The sequence below is a fragment of the Ursus americanus genome, chromosome 7 (genome assembly GCF_024610735.1).
Source record: "Ursus americanus isolate L20-20 chromosome 7, mUrsAme1.1.p, whole genome shotgun sequence".
Classification (NCBI taxonomy): domain Eukaryota; kingdom Metazoa; phylum Chordata; class Mammalia; order Carnivora; family Ursidae; genus Ursus; species Ursus americanus.
The window spans coordinates 36,560,910-36,584,983 of record NC_142133.1 but is presented as its reverse complement, the minus strand read 5'-3'; the positions used below and the strand labels follow the sequence as shown (position 1 = coordinate 36,584,983).

General features: G+C 35.7%; 1 protein-coding gene and 1 non-coding gene across 7 annotated transcripts in view; both read right to left on the bottom strand.

Annotated features, from left to right (window-relative positions):
- ZNF638 (zinc finger protein 638) overlaps positions 1–24,074 on the bottom strand; it is a 123,832-nt gene that overhangs the window by 52,596 nt on the left and 47,162 nt on the right. For 5 of the 6 annotated variants that reach the window (XM_045788227.2, XM_087863535.1, XM_045788229.2 and 2 more), the window contains exons 2-4: positions 9,433–10,948; positions 4,578–4,639; positions 379–417 (exon numbers count right to left, since the gene is read on the bottom strand). In XM_045788227.2, coding sequence (XP_045644183.2) covers positions 379–417; positions 4,578–4,639; positions 9,433–10,948 — 1,617 coding nt within the window. The remainder of the gene's footprint in view (positions 1–378; positions 418–4,577; positions 4,640–9,432; positions 10,949–24,074) is intronic. The other variant, XM_045788228.2, reaches the window with a different exon arrangement.
- On the bottom strand, positions 7,455–7,561 carry LOC123786171 (U6 spliceosomal RNA). Its single transcript, XR_006777902.1, has one exon. It is a non-coding gene; the product is annotated as a U6 spliceosomal RNA (small nuclear RNA).

Genomic DNA, 24,074 nt, shown 5'->3' with positions numbered 1-24,074 from the left:
AAAGAAAGATTCATAAAGATTGTTGCATTTGTTTGATGTTTAAAAGTAAAATGATCAGGGGCGCCTGGGTGGCTCAGTTGTTAAGCATCTGCCTTTGGCTCAGGGCATGATCCCAGGGTCCTGGGTCCAAGCCCCGCATCGGGCTCCCTGCTCCACTGGGAGCCTGCTTCTTCCTCTCCCACTCCCCCTGCTTGTGTTCCCTCTCTCGCTGGCTGTCTCTCTCTGTCAAATAAATAAATAAAATCTTTAAAAAAAAAAAAAAAGTAAAATGATCAAAACAGGAACTCAATTAAAAACAACACCTTTTTTAAAAAAAGAACCTGTTTACTTTTAAAAGAAAAATCAAGCCTCAACAATACCACTATTCAAAAGAATTACCTTCTTGATGGGAGGATCTCAGGATTCCAATCAGGATACCTATTTTGAGAATGAACAGTATTAATGAACAGTTAAAATGAGACTATATGTCTCAATCTTTCCCTGCAATGTATCAGGAGGACTGTTCAAAGCCTAAGTTTACATAGTAATTTATTAGTATATTAAAATATGAACATTTTCTTGAAAGTATGATTTGAGTGTCTAATCCAATAAATAATCAAAGCATTATTCAGTAGGCAACTCAAGGAAAAGAAACACACTCCCAATACATTAAAGACTTCAAAGTTTATTTAAGTAAAATAGGCAATACACATACAAGTGTTAAGATGTACAGAATAGATACATGACACAAATTTAGGTAAGGGTTAAAAGACAAAGACAGTTCACGTGCTTTGCAGAACTCCAGGGGGCCCCACTCTACAGAATACAACATGTACGGTGCCCTTTACACTGTACCAAGCAGCCCTCGAAGATACACATCTGGTGGAAGAATCAGGGGAGAATTTGCAGAAAAGGCCACTTTTCAGGTAGCCCTTAAAAAGGTCTACCAATAGGCATGGTAGGTTTCATGCAGTGGCCATACCTAGAAGAATTTAGAGGCAAAACAAGTGTTCTATTCCAGGAACTGGTCTGGCTGTGGCATGGAAATGATGAAAAGGAATTATGAGGGGGGAAAACCTGGAAAGGCAGCTCAGAGTTCCACAAGGAACTTGTGAAGGTCCTTGAAATCACGTAAGGAGGTTGCACATAGGTAAAAGGCAACAGGGAACCAATAAACATTTCTGAAGTGAAGAGAACACAGGAATATTTTCAGTTCAGTTGGAAACAAATATCTGGAATTATGGGGAAAGATGAGGACTGAGATATTTAAAAAATAGGCATGCAGAAGCCACAGGTATAGTACAAAGATTGTGTAAGACTAACACAGAATATAGTTTGTAGGAAAAAAAAGGGCCGAGGACAGAATTTATTCACACCAACACCAAAGACTAAAGCAGACAAAGACAAACCAATAAGAGATTCAGTAGTAATCATGGACAGAAAAAAGTACACGGAACAGTAACATCACAGAAGCCTACGAAAAAGACATCTTCCTCAACTTTTCTAGAGAATCTGGACTCTAACGGTTAATTGGGGGGCTCCTGGGCAGCTTGGTTGGTTAAGTGTCCAACTCTTGATTTCAGCTCAGGTCATAATCTCGGGGTCGTGACTCCTGATTTGGGAGTGTGGTTGTGGGGTTGGCAGGGATTCAATGGGGTTATAACAGATAACCACTGTAGAAACAGTTACTTATTCTTAGGAGATAGAGGTTGAATTTAGGAGTAAAGTTATCATGTTTGCAATTTATTTTCAAATAGTTCAAAAAAGTTTAATAAAAATATAAAACAGATGTGGCAAATGGTAATAATTGGTGAATAAAGATGAATAGATGAATGTTTACTATCCCTTCAACTTTTGCAGCTTAAAAACTTTTCAGAATAATCTGTTGAACAGAAAAAGGGGAAAAAGAGTAAAGATCCATGGGCTAGACAGACTAGTTATAACTATTTGCTGTGGGATAGCAGGGAAGTTGACTCTCTATGCATCAGTTTACTCACTGGTAAAATCACAAATAATCATTATACATACATCTCACAAGGCTGCCTTGAAAATTAAATTATGTAAAAGACTTATAATTATGCCCAACATACAACAAGAATATAGCTATTATTATTTATTTTTAATACTAAAATTCTGATGTACTATATCTTTTCTCAGGTTAACCAACTACTCCTGTACCATAATCCAGAAAGATCCAACAAAGACAAAGACAGGGAAGAGATAATCAGCCTTAAGAAAAGGAGTAAGAACCTAAATATACATCAGCAGGTGAATAACTAAATACATTAAGGTACAGAAACAAAAAGAAACACAATGTAGCTTAAAAAAAACAAAGAATGGAACAGCATATATTTTGCCATGGAATAATCCCAAGCACCAAATCAAATCTATTTTTTTGTCATTATTTTTTTGCAATACAGAGAAAGCCAAGAAGGAATTATTCAAGAGCACACAACCTGAAAAAAGTAAATATGCAGGCTAGAGTAATAAAGTGACAGGCACAGAAAGCACTTTAAAATCAGGGCCTAAGTGCATGAAAAAAAAAAAAAAAGGCTAGCTACACAGAAGGCTTCAATAGGCATATGTGCCATTTGCTCTAGTAAATTAATGGCAGTGTATGTAGCTAGAATCTTCTTATTAACATGAATGCCTACCTACAGCAAATGACTCACTACCACTTAAATCCCTCACCTTCATAAAAATTAGACCTCCTACTGGGTATCTGTGAGAAAATTTGTGGCTTAGGAGAGATTTTCCATTTACAGTGGCAGCTAGGCCTATCTAATTCTAATTCAGATAACAAATTATCTCCTATGTTTGTCTGCACAGCATTTACACAGGGAAGAAACTCTATCTCTACTCATAGTCTATATGACTCAGGTAGGGCTTATCATCACACTCAACAGCAGGAGTGGGCAAATGACACATTGGGTAGAGTACCCAATTCTCACAACTATTATAACTGATTTCAAGACAGACAACTAACTCAAAGTGGACCAATAAAGAGTCAAACCCTGGACTTATATAGGAGTTATGAGGAAAGAGGGTTTTTTGAGGGTTTTTTTGTTATGTTTGTTTCAAACTCCTGGAATTACTAACTACACAGTTCATTTAAGTCCAGAATTATGGGGGTCATTTTGCTTCGTGGAGAAGTGTACCTGGGATCTCATGAGGCCAAAGCAGAAGAGAATAGAACAGCCAAGAAACAATTTCTGACTACTCTGATTTTTGTTTCAGAATCCAATTCAGCTGTTCCTAAAACTAGAATCACTTCTTATGCTTCCCAGTTAAACAAACTAATAAATTCCCTTACTTTAAAAACGACTTTGGAGTACCTGGCTGGTGCAGTCGCTTAAGCGTCAGACTCTTGGTTTCAGCTCGGGTCGTGATCTCAGGGTCATGAGATGGAGCCCTGCATCGAGCTCCATGCTCAGTGTAAAGTCTGGTCAAGATTCTCTCCCTTCCTTTTCCCTCCCTCTCCACTCCACGATCTGCTCCTCTCCCTGCTCAAGGTCCTACCCGCCCTTGCTGGTTCTCTCTAAAATAAATAAAATAATTAAATCTTAAAAAAATAAAAATAAAAACTACTTTGAATTCAAAGTTTATCACTTATGACTGGAAGAGTCCTGAATAATCTCAAAAAAATTTGGTAACGTTTTCATAAAAAACAAAACCAAAACCCAAAACAGCTGTGACAAAATCATCTGCCCCAAAACATGTTACTATTATCAGTCTAGTGATCGGTAACTTGACACACAACTATATCATCATATTTAATGATGTTTAATGATGTTTGTTACTCCAAGGGATATATGAGTTTCCTGTTGAAGTCACACTTTTCACCTTCATAGGTGTCTGTCTTAAAAAAGCAAAAGGTCGAGGAACTGAAGAACCAATACTGAGGAACCAACACAATCTAGCTTGTTTATCTCCCACTTAAGGTTTATTCCTTTTTTTTTTTCTTTAAGATTTATCTATTTATTTGTGAGAGAGAGAGAGAGAGAGCGCACACACACGTGAGCAAGCAACCAGCGGAAGGAGCAGAAGGGGAGGGAAAAGGAGGGGGGGAAGAATCCCAAGCAGACTCCGCACTGAGCCAGCCACGGGGCTCAAGCTCACGACCTGAGCCAAAACCAAGAGGCGCTTAACCGACTGAACCACCCAGGTGCCCCTAAGGTTTATTCTTAAAATAGGTTCTAAACCAGAGGAGAGCTTTACTCCTGAAATTAAATACTGGTGTTTGGTTTGGGGTTTTAGTTATTTTAGTTATTTATCCTTTGGGAAAGTGGGGCAGACAGGAGAAGGGAAGACTATCTACTCTAAAACAGATAAACCACTGCAAGGAAAGCAAGCCGGCAAGGAATGAACCCATGATATTAAAAGTCTATCTACCGGGAATAATTAGGAGAGAGTCAAAGAAAAGATCATATTTAATTCTCTCCTTTTGGAAAAAGATAATATATCCTTTATAAAATATTTCAAATAGGTAATAACTTTTTAAAAATATTTTTCTCTAAAGTACCACACTAAACAGTCATATCTGAACATTAACTATTTCATAAATTTGCTACCTATAAAAAGGAAAAACTTGTTCTTACTGTTGACGTAACTGGCGGCAACTCTCAATATGAGTAGATGTATTTTGATGCTGAATCCAATCCTATTGTAAAAGGAGAAAAGTGCTGAAATTAGAATATTCCTCACATTGACTAATGAAATTAGGCTTTTAAGAATGACACAGGATAATTTTTTTCCAAAAATTAACAAATTTAGTTATAAGAAACATTTGATTACTCAATAATATTTCACAAAAATAAAGCACCTTCAAACAAAGGTACTTAATACCAGACCTTATTGATGCCATTTTGAAACCTTTTAGTACACAAAACATTTAAAAAAATCATACCATGGATACTCATTTGAAATCAAATATATATTTAAACTTGGAAAAAACAAAAGCACTGATCAGAAATAATTCATCTTACATATAAAAATACTCCAGAAAACACCAAAAACTCTATAAATAAAACAGTATCTGAAATGGCATCTTCAAAATATAGTGTCATTACTTATATCTCTAAATTCAAGCTAACAACATCAACAACAAAAAATCCTACCTCTTAGGCCAGTACCATTCCAAACAAGGTACCCACTATATTGACAAAGGATAAGATTAGTAAAAATATGAAAAACTGCTGACTAAATCTAATTTATTTTCAGTACTTAAGGGAAAGTAACACCATTTCAAAGACACAATATCCCTAACACAGAGTTTTACATTGAACAAAATGGTTTTTTAATACATTACTTCATTTACAAATCTGCCCTGAAATTACATTCTGTACCCATAGTTCTTGGCAGATACATCTGATTAAAATTTTCAAAAAAGACAACATACAGTTTTCAAAGATACAGTCCCCCAAGTGAAACAGTTAAAAGCAACATGTATTATTACTCAATGTTTTATTGTTTCTCCAGCATTTGGATAGGTAAAAAACTTACTCAACAGTTCTATATTTTAAAATGTTCCTTGAGGAAAATGTTATTCATTTCCATCTCAAAAACATTTTAGTATGTCATTGCTACAAACTAGAAGTTTCCACAGTTAAAACCACAGTTGACACTAATTTTGGAATCCGCCTTGTCAAGAACTATCTGAAGACAAGTGCATGCTATTTGCAATACTCAGCAACAGGTTATGAAAAACCCTAAACTATTTCATTAAGCCATGGAACTGACTGTGGACTGCAAAAAAATGTTTGCATATCCCGCTCAATGCTACATATAGAAAGGTAGAAGAGATTGGCAGTTAAGAGTCTCTAGTACTGCTGAACCCATATCTTTGACATTAACTGGACATTGTTTACATAAAACAGACACACTGGCAAATAGTGGATTGGGCATGATTTATTTAGAGCATAAAGCATTTTATTTGAGTAAGTTGCTATCATTTAAAAATCCAGTGATTTTACCCCCAAATCCAAACTTCCAGCTTTTCTTGAAAAAACAATACCGGACATGTATTCTGTATAGCAACTATCAGCTGATGCTGACAGCTGCCCTATTTAAGGCATACTCTCCAGTTCTACACATATATTCATATATATATATATATATATATATACATACATATATATATATATATTTATGTAAAAACACATACACACACACACACACACTACTATTTAACAGGCCCACTTTCACTCACTGGTATTATTTGATTTAAGCTCAGTAAATATACCTATACCACCCCAATTTCTAGACTCTCTAGTAACAGTATCCAGATTAGATAATAAGGGTCCAAAAGCAGTACTGCCTCTCCAGAGAAAAAGTGATAATTACCTACTAAGCTGGAAATGCCATAGACTTGAGTAGGCCCAGAATCAAACTATGAAAATACCTACCCATGTAAGAGTTCACCCTATCCTCCAACTACTCAAAAATCTTTTATGTCAATTAATATTTTCTCAAACTGAATTATTTCAGTCAGAAAGACAGCTTCTAAGCTGAGGACAGCCAAAAAGACGTAACTTCTAAACCGAGCACAGCTCCTCCTCTGACATCTGAATCCCAATTTAGAAAAGAAATACATTTCACATTCTACTGTTGCTTTTGGCAGGCTATAGTTTTAAAGATTCAGCGATGGAGAACGTACTTGTCAAATGTCACTTAGCAAAAAAAAAAAAAAATTGCAACTGGTAATTTACACTTATTGGCTATATTATTTACAAGGTCATACATATGCACATTTACAAGGCAGCAAGATATATTACACAGAAACAAAAGGTAGTTTGTACCATCTAAGTCCATGTTCACAAATCCCTATCATGTAGTCATCCAGTAGTAAAGAATTCATTAGTTAGATCCATCATGCTGTTCTGTTAAAAAAAAGGTGTTTTTTGTTTTAAATGGCAATCTCTGCGAACTCTAATGAATCACTAATGATTTCTTTTTCTAGTTTTACTTTTATCATATTAACCCAGACTTTCACCATCTTACACTTGAAGGAACTAGGGAAGTCTCATATGCAGTGCCCTACCATATCTCTTCTCTTTCCTATTCACCCTGAATACATCTGCCAGATTTATCTCCCTAAATACACTTTGAACATGTCACTTCACATACCAAAACTTTAATTAGCTTCCTAATGCCTCTCACCTCAAGTCTAAACTCCTTAAGCTAAGCTTTTGAAGGCCCTTGGTACCTATTGTTACTGCTGACATCTGAAATGTCATCCTTCCACCCGTAGATACGTATATCTGAAGCCTACTCATTATTCAAGACCCATATTTAACCAACTCCATGAAGTCTTCCCTCCCAAATCCTTCTAGGCGAGACTCGATACAGTTAGTCACTGTCACTTAATCTCATCCAACTAGTCTTTTGATGTCAGCAAGTATATTTATACTTTTTTTTTTTGCGTTCTCTTTTTGTTTTATCTGTGTGAGATGATGATGGTAACTACACTTACTATAAAAAATATGGAACATATCACGAATTCACATGTCATCCTTGCACATGCGCCATGCTAATCTTTTCTGTATTAATTCAATTTTAGTATAAGTGCTGCCAAAATGAGCATTATTTATACTTTTTAATTATATGCTGCTAAATACACATTAGGTGTTGATAAACTGATAAAGCTGACCTCAATGGATATAAGCCTGAAGTCAAGATTGAAATATTAAATCTCTCTCCCCTACAGCACACCCAAACAAGTTAATTGCAATCACTGAACCATTTGATGTCCTCGAATTTTTTAAATTCCTTAGGTGTGTCATTTTTCCTCTTCAGTGAGGCTGCCCAGCATCTAATATAGCCATGTATGAAACTGGTAATCAGTAAATACCTACTGAATAAACATATACCTTTTCCAGTCTAAGAAATAAAAACTTAAAGTTCTTTTAAGATACCTTTCTTGGATTCATCATAACTAAATAAAAGTTCAAATGGAATACAGAGAGCCTATTACCCAATTCAGAACTCAGGCCAGCGCTACTTAAAGATTAAGTGCTATGAATTATTCTGAGATTTTTCAAGACTTGACTACCTCCCTTGATAGGGAAGGCAACTATTATTTCATTAGAACTCAACAAATTTGGCTAAAATGAGGAGGAATACTGCTTTCCTTTGTTAGAGTTAGCAAAAGCATCAGCTGAAATCTGGTGAGTGGATAATACAAAGACAATAATTGGGCAGCACTGCAAGAAGGAAAAAAAAAGAGAATTAAACACCTATTGGTTTTTAAGCCTATTCAAAGTATATAACCAATGATCGAAGCTTATTCCATGGGAAGTACATTCCTTCCTGACCACTTATAATATAAATCTACAAATCACATTAGTGAACAGAAATAAAAGTGGTTTCCAAATATACATTAAGTAAATAAAACATACTGGGAAATTCCTACACAAATCCACCCACGATTACAGCTGACCCTTGAACAACACTGGTTTGAAGTGCACGGGTCCACTTACACACAAACTTTTATTACAGTACACATAAATACATTTTCTCATGATTTTCTTAACATTTTCTTTTCTCAAGCTTACTTTATTATAAGAATACACCATACAATACTATTAACATATAAAATGTATTAACCAACTATTTATATTGTTGGTAAGGCTTCCGCAGTCAACAGGCTAGTAGTTTTTAAGGAGTCAACTTGGACTTTCAACTGTGCAGGATTTGGCACCCCCAAACCCCAAGCTGTTCAAGAGTCAACTGTACTATCTAAGAGTACGTTCTATGTTACTCTTCAGCACCTCTATAAAATACTTTCTTCTAATTATACTGACCACAGAGGTACTAATGCCTTTTTTTATTTTTTTAAGATTTTTCTCTCTAAATTTCTACCATTTTACACTATTCTCTGAGCTGACAGCTGACCCCAAAATAATTACTCTTGACTCAATTTTGTTATGGATTAAGTTATTTAGGAAGCTCCTTCTCATCAAACACTAAAAATCCTAGTGTAGCTAGAGTCAGAAAATATTTAAGTCAACATTAACTGTCTTTCAGCCAAGACACGAAGATACATGCAAGGCTACAACATACTCTCTCTTAAAGTGTACAGTACAAATATTTTATTCCAACTTTTTATATTTGTATAGTAACAGATTTATTTAAAGTTGACTCATGTGATTGTTTTATAAGTCCACAGTTTGTCTTATAAATTTTATGTTGCATGAATTTTCTGAGAGAACTAATCAAAAGTTCAAAGTACATGGACAAACTATGTTGTATGCCCAGTCACAGGAATACAGAAAGCCTAACACTCAAGTCAGTATTTAGGCCAGGACTACTTAGATTACAACTAAGTGGTGATGTTGCAATCACAAATAATTTCTGCCATTTCCTCAATGCCTAGTTAACACCAGCATAATATGAAAATTTAGAGGAAATCTGGGCGCTGAGTATCATTATACAGTGATCTTTAAAAACACTCACCTTCAAATGACTACATTCTACGTTACACAGAGAACACAAATGTGGAAATATTCTTGGAGATGCTGCATAATAATCATTCATCATAGAGGGAGTTGGAAGTCTCTTCATCTTCTGGGCATCAGCATGTGAAAACTTTGGTAACCATGATGCTTTCACAATCCCAAAGGGCGACTGAATGGGAATGTCAGCCTCTGACTGGTAATTCTTTTTACTTCCTCCTGATCCATGTACATTAGATGAATTAATCACAGGTTCATGTGGGATCCGCTCCTGCTGGCTTACAGCTGAAATTAATTCTGATGAAAAAGGCTGCTGGTTCATAGATGGAGGAATAAGAGACTGATTCATTGTCTGGTTAACTGTTTGGCTAATGGATTGACTGACGGATTTTACAGGTTCAAGGACTGACTGTCCTCCTGAAATGTGTAAGCCTGACATCTTAGTTCCACTCTCAACTGGGAAAAAGGACTGATTATTAGAGGACTCACTGGGGAAGTCCATCTGTCGAAACACATCTTCAACAGGAAACATAGAATTACATATCACATTTGGAGTGGGAACAGATGCAGAAATGCTCTGCTGTGACCGAAATTCATTCTTGACCTCATCTGTTGGAATTTCAGGATCATAAATACGTACTTCAAGTGGATCTTCTGTGTAGCCATATTTGCTTGCATGCCCATAATCAATCACATTACTCGAAACTGCCTCATTACCAAGCGTTTCTTTATTTCTGCTCTGAGAAGGTATACTGGGTAATCGGCGCCCCATTTTTCGCATTCTTATATCCCTCAAAATTAACGGCATATTTTCAGGAGTTAGCTGTTCATCAGGATAGCGACTGAGTTCTTCTAAGTCTTCATTAGATAATCCAAAACTTGCTAAGATACTTGAGGCACTCTCTTTTGTATAGCGACTCTGCACTTGAGGACTCTGCTCTGTAACCTGTGTTATAGAACTCTGTTTCACTCCCACTGATGCAGATATATGAGGCTCATCATCCCACCGGCTGCCATGAGGCTTCCCCTTCTTTTGTTGTGCTTCATGAAAATCCAATTTTTCTTTGGTCAATCTTGGATCAGTTCGGTGTTGAGTTACCTGAACATTCATTCTCTGTGGTCCCATGTTCTGATAAGATTCATGGCCAGTAAATCTGTGTGGAATTCCACGGGCTCTCCCTGCTGGGTAAAATCTTGGAAGACCCATGGATCCAGGCCTCATAAATGGTCCTGGAGGCCTCATCCCAGAAGGGTTAGGTGCTCGTGGCCTCTGAAGTGGAAAGTTTCCTCGAGGATTAAACCTGGGTCTCGACATGGCTATTTTCAAGAAAGCCTGATTTAATAAAGTATAAGGTGGTGTTGAACTATGTGAGGCAACGGCATTCAGCTGCTGAAGCGCCAACTGAGTCTTAATCTGAGCAAAGTGCAAAGGAGATGGGCCCAACAGAAGTGGGTTTGCAATGCCCAGGTTCAAGGAATTCACAAGTGGTGCGAAATTTTCCAAGAATAACACAAAGCTGAAAGTTAAAACACAAATATTAGATCATTTTAACTCAAAACTACTTCATGAAGTGGGTTCTACAGCCAGTGTAAAACATTCTGAAATAAAGCCATGAAACCATCCTCCATTTCATATACTTCTAGAGTGTTTACGAGAATTGTTAACTTTCCCAAAAACGTTCTCTTCTTTTCTTTCCTGAATCCAGAACACAAACCCCAAACCTCAAGCCAGAGTTCATGTACAAAGTGTTGCATTGGGTGCTGTCCTAGGTGCTGAGCGGTAATTATAAATCCTTTTAAATAATCTTGAGAAACACTGGGGATTTATTTCACGCTTTGTTACTGGAAAAAAAGATGAAGGCATTAAAATACTTAGAAACAGACATACACTTAATATGTATGTTATGTACAAACCATTAAAACAGAAACGGTAAGACTAAAATTTTACAAGACCCATTTCTCCAAGACACAGTCTTCCTTGGAATCACATCTCACAAATTCCAAATAGCAATTAGACTATTGTTAAATAAACTAGACTGTTGTTAAATAAATTTTAAGATGAAAATTTATCATCAATAACTTAACTAGAGTCTGACAAAAGAGTGTGCAGCAGCATGGAATTGATTATAACATACAACATAATATGTCGCACAACCACCAGTCACCTTTCTCTTGGATTGATTCCCTCCATAGTGTACAGGCAAATATATATCGACAATAACAATGACTAAGTTTATACTGCTCATGTGCCAGTGACTGTTCTAAGCACTTTACATGGATTGGTTTAATTCTCACAACAACCCCTTGAAATATTTAAGTTTTACAGACAAGGACACTAAGGCACAGAAGTTAAGTAAATTGCACAGATAATAAATGACTGGGCCAAGATTTGCACTCAAGGTAATTTAGCCCCATAACGAATTCTCTTAACCACTAACAGATGTGAGCAAGACTATTTTGCAGTTCCCAGATACTGTATTAAACTGGTTGCTGTCCAGCCATCAGAGCACAGCACAACTCATTCCAACCTAGTAGTTTAGCTATCATTCAGGACCAAGGTCAGCAACCACCGAACTTGACTTCCCTCTTCTAGTTTAAAACAAAACAAAACACAGACTATGCCTGTTTTCCATCAGGTCCCTACTTTTATACCTGACAAAAATGCGAGGTGGGAAACATGAGGTCTTGAGGCATCTACACCTACTATGAAAATCCACAGTACAGATGATATTTGACGATCATCACTTTCTGGTTCAAGCTACAACTTCATCCATACCTCAACTATACCCTTTTTAAATTTACACATAACGTTAGTGAAATGTTAATTTGGCTGAGAAGTGGGCTTTATCTGGTTAACACACTCCCTTCCAACCATCTCTTCCTATCAAAACAAACAAAATAACTTTGCCCTGGACCTGACTTACTTGATTTTACTCAATGGTCAGCCTCCATTAAACCTTTTTTGACCACCAAGGCCCGGTGAGTCTTTCAACAAACTTTATTTGTTGCTTGTACCATTTGGGATTCATACCTTTTACTACTATTTGTATTCATATGTGTCTTTTTTTAAACTATCTACTATCAATTAAAAGCATGTGTTTACTGCTGTATTATCTTAAGCATAAACTCTACTCCTACTTAAAATACGCTTAAATATTTGTTAAGCTATTTGATCAAAATCAAAGTCATTATTAACATACATAATTAATTTTAAAATCATAATGAAACACAACACTACAATAAAAATTACACAAGCTTCTAATTCAACAGATATAAGCAGCAGACACAAGTTTAGCAAACTATGAAATGATACCCACATTCTCTGTTAATAATGTTCACTTATAACAAACTCCAGGTCTTTTTAAACAACAGTCATATGAAACTGTGTCTATTTTCTACAAAATTAAAATTTCCAAGAACAACTTTGTCTTATATAAGCAGTTTGTCATCTAGTTACTCAAACTCTTTCAGCACCATTTTCCTTAACTGGTGAAGACTCCCACAACATTAGGAACACAAACTCTCCCAAATACTGTTTCTCCTCCATAAGGAAATAAAAAAGAACAGATTTCAGTCAGTCATCTAATTACCACATGGAATTGTGAACAAGTATCATTTACAGGTATCTACATCTTAAGTTCTTTAAAGGCAAAAACTTATCTACATATTTCCTAATGTGTCTAGCACAGCCTTACACTGATATGTGTACATATATATGTTTATAGAATGAAAGACAGCAGTCCTTCACGAACTGTATTCTGCAGAAATTACTATCCTGTATGACTGTAGGTCTTCCACAAACAAGTTCCCCGGTCAAGAAAGTCTAAAATGCATGCACTAGATACCCTTCTTAGAAAGACATGATGCCAATGTACATTAAAGGCTCTATGATACCACTGTTTATCAAGAAACTTTTTCATTTTGTGTTTCCTAAACTTGAGTTTTCTTTATGCTTATACCCAGAGGTGATACTTGAAATATTTAGTAATTGGTAAAGCACAAGCAATGAACAATTAGAACAGTAACTTGTGACTTACAGTGTGCAACCAGGGTCCTGAGCCCTTCCTTCCTCTATCCCCTTAAGCTTTTAGTTGCTGGGGGAGAGGGGGACAGTCCTCAGGGAGGGACTAAAAGATTGGGGAAAGTGAAGGTCCACCCTTGGAGAGAAAGCTACTTAATCAGGGCAGAATTATTTCCATGTTTCAACAAATGCCATTATCTGTATCAGTGTTGTAGTCATGAATATCAGTCCTGAAAGATTCAATATTCATAGAACAGTGTGGAATATAAATGAAGAGAAGAATTAAAAGGCCTTTCCCTAATCTAAATTTCAACTCTGAGTAAGCAGAGATTTGGCTTATTTGCATTTTTTAGGAGGTTTAAAACCCACACGTGCGCACACACACTAGAGGTCTTATGTGGTTAGTCCCAATGTGAAATTTAACATAATAAGGACACAGTAATAAGTTAACAGCAGTCCTGGCTCTCCCAAAGAGATTGTTCTCCATTCTCTCTTGGTAAGACAAGGGGCTTTTTTAGTCATACTTATTTATGAAACATTCAGATTCCAGGACCTGCTGCTGGCTAGAATTAAGAAAGTTTCTCTCCAGATATGCATATCCTGGCAAATCCGTCATTATAATTAAATGTCACTCTTTTAATATGTCACTTCAACTAACCTCCTTACTAAGAACAAGTTTAATCCTTCTGAACTTTAAGCCAACACTTCCAACTTTTATCCCAAGACTCCTTCTGAATTTAAGACCTATTCTAAGTATAGTGTTTCATTTTAGATTGCATTTAGTAACATTTTCAGACACTGACCCATTAATGTAAAACCATCAAATACCTTCTTATGCTACCATTATCATTTTCAATCCCGGTAGAAAAATTTCTTTTTTTTTTTTTTTTAAGATTTTATTTATTTATTTGACAGAGAGACAGCCAGCGAGAGAGGGAACACAAGCAGGGGGAGTGGGAGAGGAAGAAGCAGGCTCATAGTGGAGGAGCCTGATGTGGGACTCGATCCCAGAACGCTGGGATCACGCCCTGAGCCGAAGGCAGACGCTTAACGACTGTGCCACCCAGGTGCCCCAGAAAATTTTCTGACAAAGTAGTTCATCAAAACAACATCACTAAAAGAGAAATTACGATGAATTCCTTTACTATACAAGTGCTCAGCTCTCTCCAGTTCTATTCCCACTACGATGACATGAATGTTAAATCAGAAGCATGAAACAATGTGGAGCATTGGTAAGAACTGACACAGACTATTTTAAAAATATAATAAAAAGTCTACCTACAATCCATATGCCAAATAACAGATCTTCAATGGTTAAAAAAATGTTGAGTAACCTTGTGGGTTTTTTGTAAATGAAATTTAAGGAGTACACCCATATTTCATTTGCATAACTGTCTTTATATTTTGTAAGTGTAAGCACATTTCCTAAATGATTAAAAAATCATTTTTGATGATCTTCTAATGATTTTTTAATCATTTAGGAAAGTTATAGTTTAATCTCTCTTAAAACTACCACTCACATTCACTGCAAACAAAATGTTTTGACTAAAAAGGTGCTGGTATTTATAGTTCAAGCTTTCTATTTGTACGGTATTACAAACTTCCCTTTTGCAATTATATAATTTTCCAGCCTCATTTCTTCAATTCTAATTTAAGGACAGGCAAGCCCCACCAATCAGCATCCTTTTCTTTGTTGCTTAACTTTTCTCCCCTTTGTTTAAACTTCAGCCCTAACAATAACGCCTCAGAGTACTACTACTCAATGCAAATGATAACCACTAGATGAAGCACAGGAATTTAGCACCTTCTCAACAGATTCAGAAGGAAAATTCCAAATCGACTATGAGCTCTTTCAAGATACCTAAAAAAAGATGCTAACTACTCCTAAAAACTTAAAGAAACTGTCTTCTTAGCATAAGTATGTCGGAATAACTTCAAACCCAAGCCTTATTTATCCACTTAACAAATACTTTAACAGTGCTGGTCTACATGGGGAAGTAGCAAGGCTATTAAGCCCAGAATAGATCCCTTCCTTTATAAAGCTAACACTCCAGTTCTTAAGATGGAATTAGTGTCTCATAAGAATCAGAGAAACCAAAATGATAAAATATAGTTAAAAATCTGGATGTTTCCCTTTTCACACCTCTCCAATTAAGAGGGTTTGGAGAGACTGGAGATTGGTCGAATAAACTATGGTATACCGAATTTTGCAGCTGTAAAAAGGAATATTAAACATCCTTGGTAGGATATACCCTAAGGATAACAACTAGTACATAAAACCCTTCAAGTTGTTTTCATTTTTTTAAATTCACATATGGACAAAACAAAATGCTGATTAAAGATAAAATACCCATATAATAGAATTACGTAATAAATACGTAGTACTACCATCACATATGTCTAAAGTCAAGCTGGTTTCAGGGGCGCCTGGGTGGCACAGCGGTTAAGCGTCTGCCTTCGGCTCAGGGTGTGATCCCGCCATTATGGGATCGAGCCCCACATCAGGCTCCTCTGCTATGAGCCTGCCTCTTCCTCTCCCACTCCCCCTGCTTGTGTTCCCTCTCTCGCTGGCTGTCTCTATCTCTGTCAAATAAATAAATAAAATCTTTAAAAAAAAATAAAAATAAAAAAATAAAGTCAAGCTGGTTTCTAAACCAAAAATAGCAAATGTAAGAGAATCCTTGTTCTCCAAATCTGCTACTACAAGAAACCCAAGGGGTTTCACCAAGAATGGCTTTCAGTGATATGACAGTAATTTGTAAATTTTGGCAATATCACAGAATCTATACAAAGTAACAAGTGATAGCCAGAACAAATGCCTGACACAGTAAATATAATCTTTATTGACCATAACTATTAGAGAATATGCCATTTTCTGGGTAACTGAGCTCTAGCCATAGAGGATGGTTCACCTAGAGCAATTTATGAAATCACTAAACTTTGAAAAACCTGAGTTAAGATCTGAGTTTTTCATTATTAAAACCCTGCTTTGAAAACAACTGCAACTAAATATTAATATTTTAAAATAAATTTTACTCCTGATTATATAAGTAACATATGCTTTTTATAGAAAATAAAAAATATTAAATTAAATCCTTACAATTAAAAAACCATGATCCTAGAATGAACTAGTATTTTGATATAACTTCTTTCAGGTTTGTGTATGTAAATACACACATGGATGAGAAGGGGAGAAAAATACACCAAACCTTACTGTATGAAATTAGAAATATACTATTTCCAGTTAACATTTTATTTTCCTATATTTAATATTTTCCAAAACCAGGGTATTTATTGGTCACGAAACATTCTGAACTCCTGAAAAAATTATATTACTGAGACAAGTAGCAGTTAACTCTTTCCTATGCCCTTTTAAGAACTGAAACATGCCACTCTGAAACAACAAATATTCAGTAAAATAACAAACATAAAAATTCTTTTAGAAACACTTAATAGAAACTGACCTTTTTGAGTCAGGCATGCAGAAATGGCTTGATGGACTAAAAAGATATTGAACTAGATCCCATGAAGTCTTTCTGAGATGTCCACTACCATGGAATATCAAAAACTGCCTGTTACTCTAATGTAATCTTTCAGAAGAAAGAGAATCCTTTATTTTCTTTATAGATACTGGTAAAGAAATTGGAAATCTAAAAGCATCATCAAAAATTAGTCAGCCTGATCATAATGGCTCCATTAGATTCATAATGGAAAAATTTATATCAAACCCCAAACATCAACTTTATAGTACTTCACAGTTTACAAAGCACTTTAACATTCATTATCTCACTGGAACCTCACAACAACCTGTGAGCAAGGGAATCCCAGTTTTTCCAGATTAAGTGAAGCCTCAGACCTAAGATGCAAGATCATAACTAAAACCTGTAATTCCTCTGTATTTTTTCCATGCTATATTCTAGATATATAAAATGTAAATTTTATAGCTTTGCTTTTTCTCATTATAAAGTAATAATGTTCATTATCACCCCCCGCCAATAAAGAAAAATCACCCTCATGACACACCGAAGAGTTGTTTTCTATAATCTTAACATAAAGGGAAAACAACCATTGATTTTTCTAGATATATACCCACATGCCTCATTTGGTATCATCTTGTTAGAGTGTCTGTCTGACAACATATAAATCCACTTTCATACCTAAGAATACAGGTATTACACTGGTCAGTTAATATAAAGAGTACATATCTTTCTATGCTTTCCTCAGTTTAAACTCAATCTGCTCATCTTCTAGTATAGAGATGGATCCACTCACTCAGCCAACTCTTTTCTACCATTACTAGTGTCCTTTCATGTCTCACAAAAGGTAAGTCATAACTCTGAAGGTGCCACCAGCCACACTGATTAGAAGTTAAAATGCCAAAATGTGGTACCTCAAAGAAATTGTCAAAAAAACAGAAGAAAAAATAAGACAATTAGAAACATTATTTGGTATCATGGAGGGCATCACAAACTTCACTGTCACTTGAGCGGATTGATAAACATTATGATTCCATACATAAAAAAAAAAATGGAAGCTCAACTTACTAATGCACAATGCCAGGAACAGATCACCATGAGAACCATGCATTACCCATCTCATATAGCAATGATTTAATAGTTACTATTTCCAGGAAAACAATTTTTTGATAAACAGGATGAATATATTAATTACATGTACTTTTTAAAAAAGCAGTGCATACATAAATGGGTCTTGAGAGACCACACTGTATTCATAGTAAATAATGCCTCCCTGAGATGTGCTTCGGTGAGCCTGCTTACCTTGCTATCCTCAATAAATGTAATGCATGAATCAGAGAGAAACCCCCTGATCCGAGATGGAATAAAGAAATCTTTCCTGGGATTGTTTTTAAAACTAGAAATGAGAAAAGTGGTGGGTGCTGATAAAACCCAAATGCTACTGATAGCATATTTACTGCCTGAGAAAGCACAAGCACTGAAACAAAATAAAGCCAACATAACAGAGGTCAGCAGGACTAAGAAGTAAATATAGTATCAAAGACATTCACTACCCAGACACAAATGTTCTGAGGCGTAACTGTATTCTTGCCTTCCCTGCCATTAGGTTGTTCACTTTCATGAAGCATACAGGCCAAAATACATCTGTCTCTGCCTAAAACGAGTTTCCAAAATCTTTGGTTAAGCATACCTAAATTATTTGGTCAAATTCCTTAAAATGCCAAATTCCTTAAAGTCTTCACAAAGCATAAAAAAGCATATATAGCACGTTACTTTTTTTTTTTTTTTGAGGCTTTTATTTATTTGACAGAGAGAGAATGAGATAGCACAAGCAAGGGGAATGGCGGAGGGAGGGAGAGGCAGGCTCCCCGCTGAGCAGGGAACCTGGAGGTGGGGGCTTGACCCCAGGAGTCCCGGATCATGACCTGAGCCGAAGACAGACACTTAATGGACTGAGCCACCTAGGCGCCCCAGCATGTTACATTTTGTATAAAAAAATTAAAGTAAGAAAATACATATATCTGCTTACAGTTACAAAAAGAAACACAGGTAGGATAACAGACAAAAAAAAGCTGATTACCTATCTGGGATACTGGATACAAAGGACTGAAAGAAAATGGGAATGATATTTCATGGAGTACATCTTATTATATAGTTTTAACTTTCAGGAGCATGTTAACAACCAACACTAGGATGGAAGAAGGTAAAAAATCTAAAACTGAAAGCGAACATTCATTTTTCAAATGCATACTATAACCCACTTAAAAAAATTAATGCAAATAATTTATAAACCCACTATTTGATTTACATATTCTCAGTTTTAGAGGAGCTAGGAAAAAGGGGAGAACTACAAATAAATTCTTATTCTTTTTAGTAGTTTGTTTTGGGGAGTTTTTTTGGTAATGATATGGGTGAAGCTATTCTTAAATTACTTTAGGTATGTTACAGGATTAAGCGAATAAGTAAATGTTTTGATAGTGCTGGGAACTAGGGCTTTCACTGTGCAAGGCAAGATATATAAATATGAAATGAGAAAAAGAAAAAACTGGATAGTAAAGTTATAAACCACTGAAAAAACCAAGAGCCTGTAACTCCACAGCAATCAGTCACTGCAAATGTAGAGGGACTGCTGACTTGAAAAATCATCATTTTGTAACCGTAATAATAAAGATTGGTTCAGACAAAAAATCATCTGTGCATGTTAAATCTAGAGGGAAATTTTAATAAGTAGGACATTTGCATAGTCTTAAAATGTCTCTCCACAAATTAGTTTCGGGGGTGGAGGGGGGAATCAAACATTTTGACCAAATATGTTATCAAACATAATATTATTCATAGCAGACAGATGGACATAATGCACCTCCAGATTTGATACCGTGGGGACCCAGCATCACTTACGTGATTTTTCTGGCCAGGGACACATAATCTGAATCTAATCAAGAGGAAACATCAGACAAATCCAAAATGAGAAATGTTCTACTACAAAAGAAAAGAAAGAAGTAAAAAGAACAGAGAAGAAAGAAAGGAGGCTGTATTTTTCAGAAATGTCAATTTCACAAAAGATAAAGAAAGGCTCCAGGAAATGTTCCAGAGTAAAAAAGACTAAAGGACATGACAATTAAATACAACTATTTGACTGTAGACTGATACTGTACTGGAAAAAAAAAAAAAAAGACAACCATAAAGTGCTATAAAGAAGACTATTGGGTCAATTGACTAAATCAGAAAATGGTAGATTAAAGAATTTTACCAATGTTAAATTTACTAAGGTTGTTAACTATCTATGACTACAAAAGAAAATACCCTGTTCTTAGGAAATAAAATAAGGTTAAGTAGTACAATACTTACTCTCAAATAGTTCAGGAAAAAAAAAAACCACATGTGTATATGAGTACAAGAAGAGAAGAGGGAAGGCAGGGAGAGACAGGGTATTCCTGTCGGAGATTTAATTCATTCAAAGGTTAATGACCCAACCTTTTCAGTCCAACACCAGACTAACTCCTTAATTATATACTAAAAAAAAAAAAAAAAAATACTATAAGTATGGAAACAGGCAGAAAACATGCAACACAATAAAAGCATCAGCCCTAAACACATTTTTGTTTTTCTTCTTCTTCATCCTGTTCACTCCCTATTGACTATTAGTCAGCCCATTATGCAATTCATAATAATCTCATCTTTGGGGACATTTCAACTAATCTGATGATATCCACCCTGCTAGGAGGGGTGCCAGTGAATTACTTCATGCAAAATTGGTTAACTCCCGTAAGTAAAATTTAACACTAATGTAGCATAGTGTTTTTTAAGAACTTAGACCTTAAGTTCTGTATTGATTCTGGTCCTGCTGAGTGCTATAAATGTGACCCTCAGCAAGCTGGTTAACCCAAGCCTCAGTTTCATTATGTGAAAAATGGGAATAAAAACAATACCCACTTCAGAATGGCGATGTGACAATTAAAATTATATCTCCTGGCACCTGGGTGGCTCAGTCGGTTAAGCGACCAGTTCTTGGCTGGCTCTTGATTTAGGCTCAGGTCACGATCTCAGGAATAGAGCCCTGCTTCAGGCTCTGCACTCAGCATGGAGTCTGCTTGAGATTCTCTCCTGCTCCCTCTGCCCCTCCCCTCCTAAAATAAATAAATAAATCTTTAAATAAAAATTATACCTAACTCACAGTAGGTGCTCAGAAAGTGTTAAGATAGTAAACAAAATGCTTTACTTAAGAAGTAGGCAGATAGGGGCGCCTGGGTGGTACAGCGGTTAAGCGTCTGCCTTCGGCTCAGGGCGTGATCCTGGCGTTATGGGATCGAGCCCCACATCAGGCTCCTCCGCTATGAGCCTGCTTCTTCCTCTCCCACTCCCCCTGCTTGTGTTCCCTCTCTCGCTGGCTGTCTCTATCTCTGTCAAATAAATAAATTCTTTAAAAAAAAAAAAAAAAAGAAGTAGGCAGATAGTTGTTTCTTTGAATAAGACTTGGGTAATTCCTGAAAATTTCAATATAGTAGTTGAGATTGAAATTAAATTAATATATGTATATACACACTAGGAGTGTGATATATGAGACACAATTGGGGAAATTTGAACACTGGCATTAAGGAATTATTATTTTAGGAGTGACAAGCATGTTTTTCTCTATTGTAAAGAAAAATTCTGAACTATAAATTGAATGACATGGGATTTGCTTAAAAATAATAGGGTCGAAGGTAGAGACACGACTGACCGTTAGCTTGCAATATTGAAGCTGGGTGATAGGTACACAGATGAATCATTACAAAATGCTCTCTGCTTTTGTATATGTTTAAAATTTTCCATAATAAAAAGTTTTCTAAAGAAATGAAGACATTCAAAAGAAAACAAAGTTGGCAACATTCCCTCAACAGCAGGACAACAGGGAGATTAGCTGAAAGTTTAATAAAATGAAGACTGTAGAAATAAGGTGTGTGTAAAACCTTAAAAGACTGGAACAATAATTATTTCGGTATTTAAGGGAGTCAAGAGTTGAAAACAATCCAAAATATATATGTGCCCAAGGTAACACAAAGAAAGTATCAAAATATGTGTACTTAAAACTCTCGTGTACTCCCTGAACTCTTTCCTCAGGACAAAACCCTTGCTCTTGACCCTCACTGACCATTATTATAGCTATGTTTTATTTCTACACCTCATCATCTTCCTTTCCATTATTCCTTTATCTTCCAAATAGCTGTTTTCATTTTCATTCTCAGCCACAAATTTCATACTACATCTATATCGAGTTGAAGTAATAAAAGAGCAAGTAATGCTGAATACAAAATGGGGCTTACTGGCTTCAGCCACAAACAGAATTACTTTCAAAATCTGAAGGAGGTCTAAACCACGACATGCCACCATTCAGTAGCTCCGCTTTCCTTGCAAAACAGCCCAAACAATGTTACTGGGTACCCATACAGGAAGCACTCATTCTTAGTATATAAAGCAATTTATAAAGAATTTGTGGACAGATTTATTCAAACTTTGACCAGTACACATTAAGTCATGGCAGAAAGAGCACAATTTGGACTCGGAGGGCTACATTCTTACCCAGGCTCTGGTAACTACCAGCTGAGTTCATTCACTCAACTCATGCTCACTCAGGAGCATGGAATACGTACCAGGCACTGGGACAGATACAAAGATGAACATAACAATCATATAAATAAATGGTTACAATATATTTTGATAAGTGCTACAAGAGAGACACATATAAAATTTATAAATAAACCAAATATTTTAATGAAATATTAGATGATTTTTAGCTCCAAAATTCTATCAATTTAATCAGAATTCCTTTAGGCTTCTTTTTAACTAAAAGGGAATATCCCAAGAGACAAACTATCAAAAGATGCTGCCTGAAACTTAAACATTTGTAATAAAAGTATCAGCTAATATTTATTAAGCACCTAGTATGTGCCAATTGATATTTATTGTCTCTCTCAATTCTCACAACAATCCCACGCAGGAAATAGTATTATCACCATTTTACCGATAAGGAAACAAAAGTTCAGAAAGACTAAAGTAACTTGCCCAAAATCTAAGACATACAGTAAGAAAAAAACAGACATTTGAATCCAAATCTTCTGATTCCAAAGCCTATTCTTTCACTAAACTATTTGTCTCGCATTTTCTTTCACTACATAAAAATTTCCAGAGATCACCTCCTTAAGAGCACCCAAGAGAAAAAATCTTTATGACAGCCATGAAGTACAAAGTGATCTCTGATTGTAGTAAGTCTTTTCTAAACACGAGTATCTGCTATGTACACCCTCCAAGACAAAAAAGATTACAAGACTAAAATATTACCAATATTCAGGGTAATAAATATGTGACATGAATAAATACATTCTGAAAACTAGTTAATAGAAACCAATGAGATTTTGTGATTTCTTCCAACTGTTTTATTTTTCCCCTTACCAGATAGCAACAACCAAGCAGGAAATGCCCCAGCATATTTACTGTATTAACATGTTGGATTGCACATAATTATTTAAAAGTGCATATTAGAGTATGGGGATACAAAATAAAACGTATATGAAATGTTGTCAAATTAAAAAAAAGAATGCAATATAAGCTAAGTCTAGAATGCCTAATAAAATTAAAGCTGCTAAAATAATACAAATTATGCATTTATTTTTCTGTATAAACCTCATTAATCATTTTTGGAAATTTATTTTTCCAATTTATCAATACCAACTGCAAATCTGAATCAACAAATATCCCCAATAAGTAAGTCAACCCTTTACAACAAATGAGGGGGGGCAAACAAAGAAATTTTTTTGTGCACAATTTCAAAGCCGGTTAGAAAAAGAATCTGAATCAACTTCAGTTGCCGGATCCTGGTAACTTTTAAGTTTTTCTTCAAAAAGCCTTCAGATTAAAATAGGTTTTTTTCCCCCAAATTTCTCCTTAGAGTAAATCTTATTAAGATTAAGAAAAATTAGCTAGAGGCAGCCGTCATTGTCTAGTTCAAAGATTTTGTACTAACAGAAGTCTCCTTCATTCGCAATTATCTCAAACAACAAAAGATCTGTTTCAAACGTCCTCAAGGATTTAACTGTGTGGTATACATTCTCCCCCCACCTTTAAGAGAACGGGGCTCAGCCTAGGAATCACACACAAACCACTAACGAT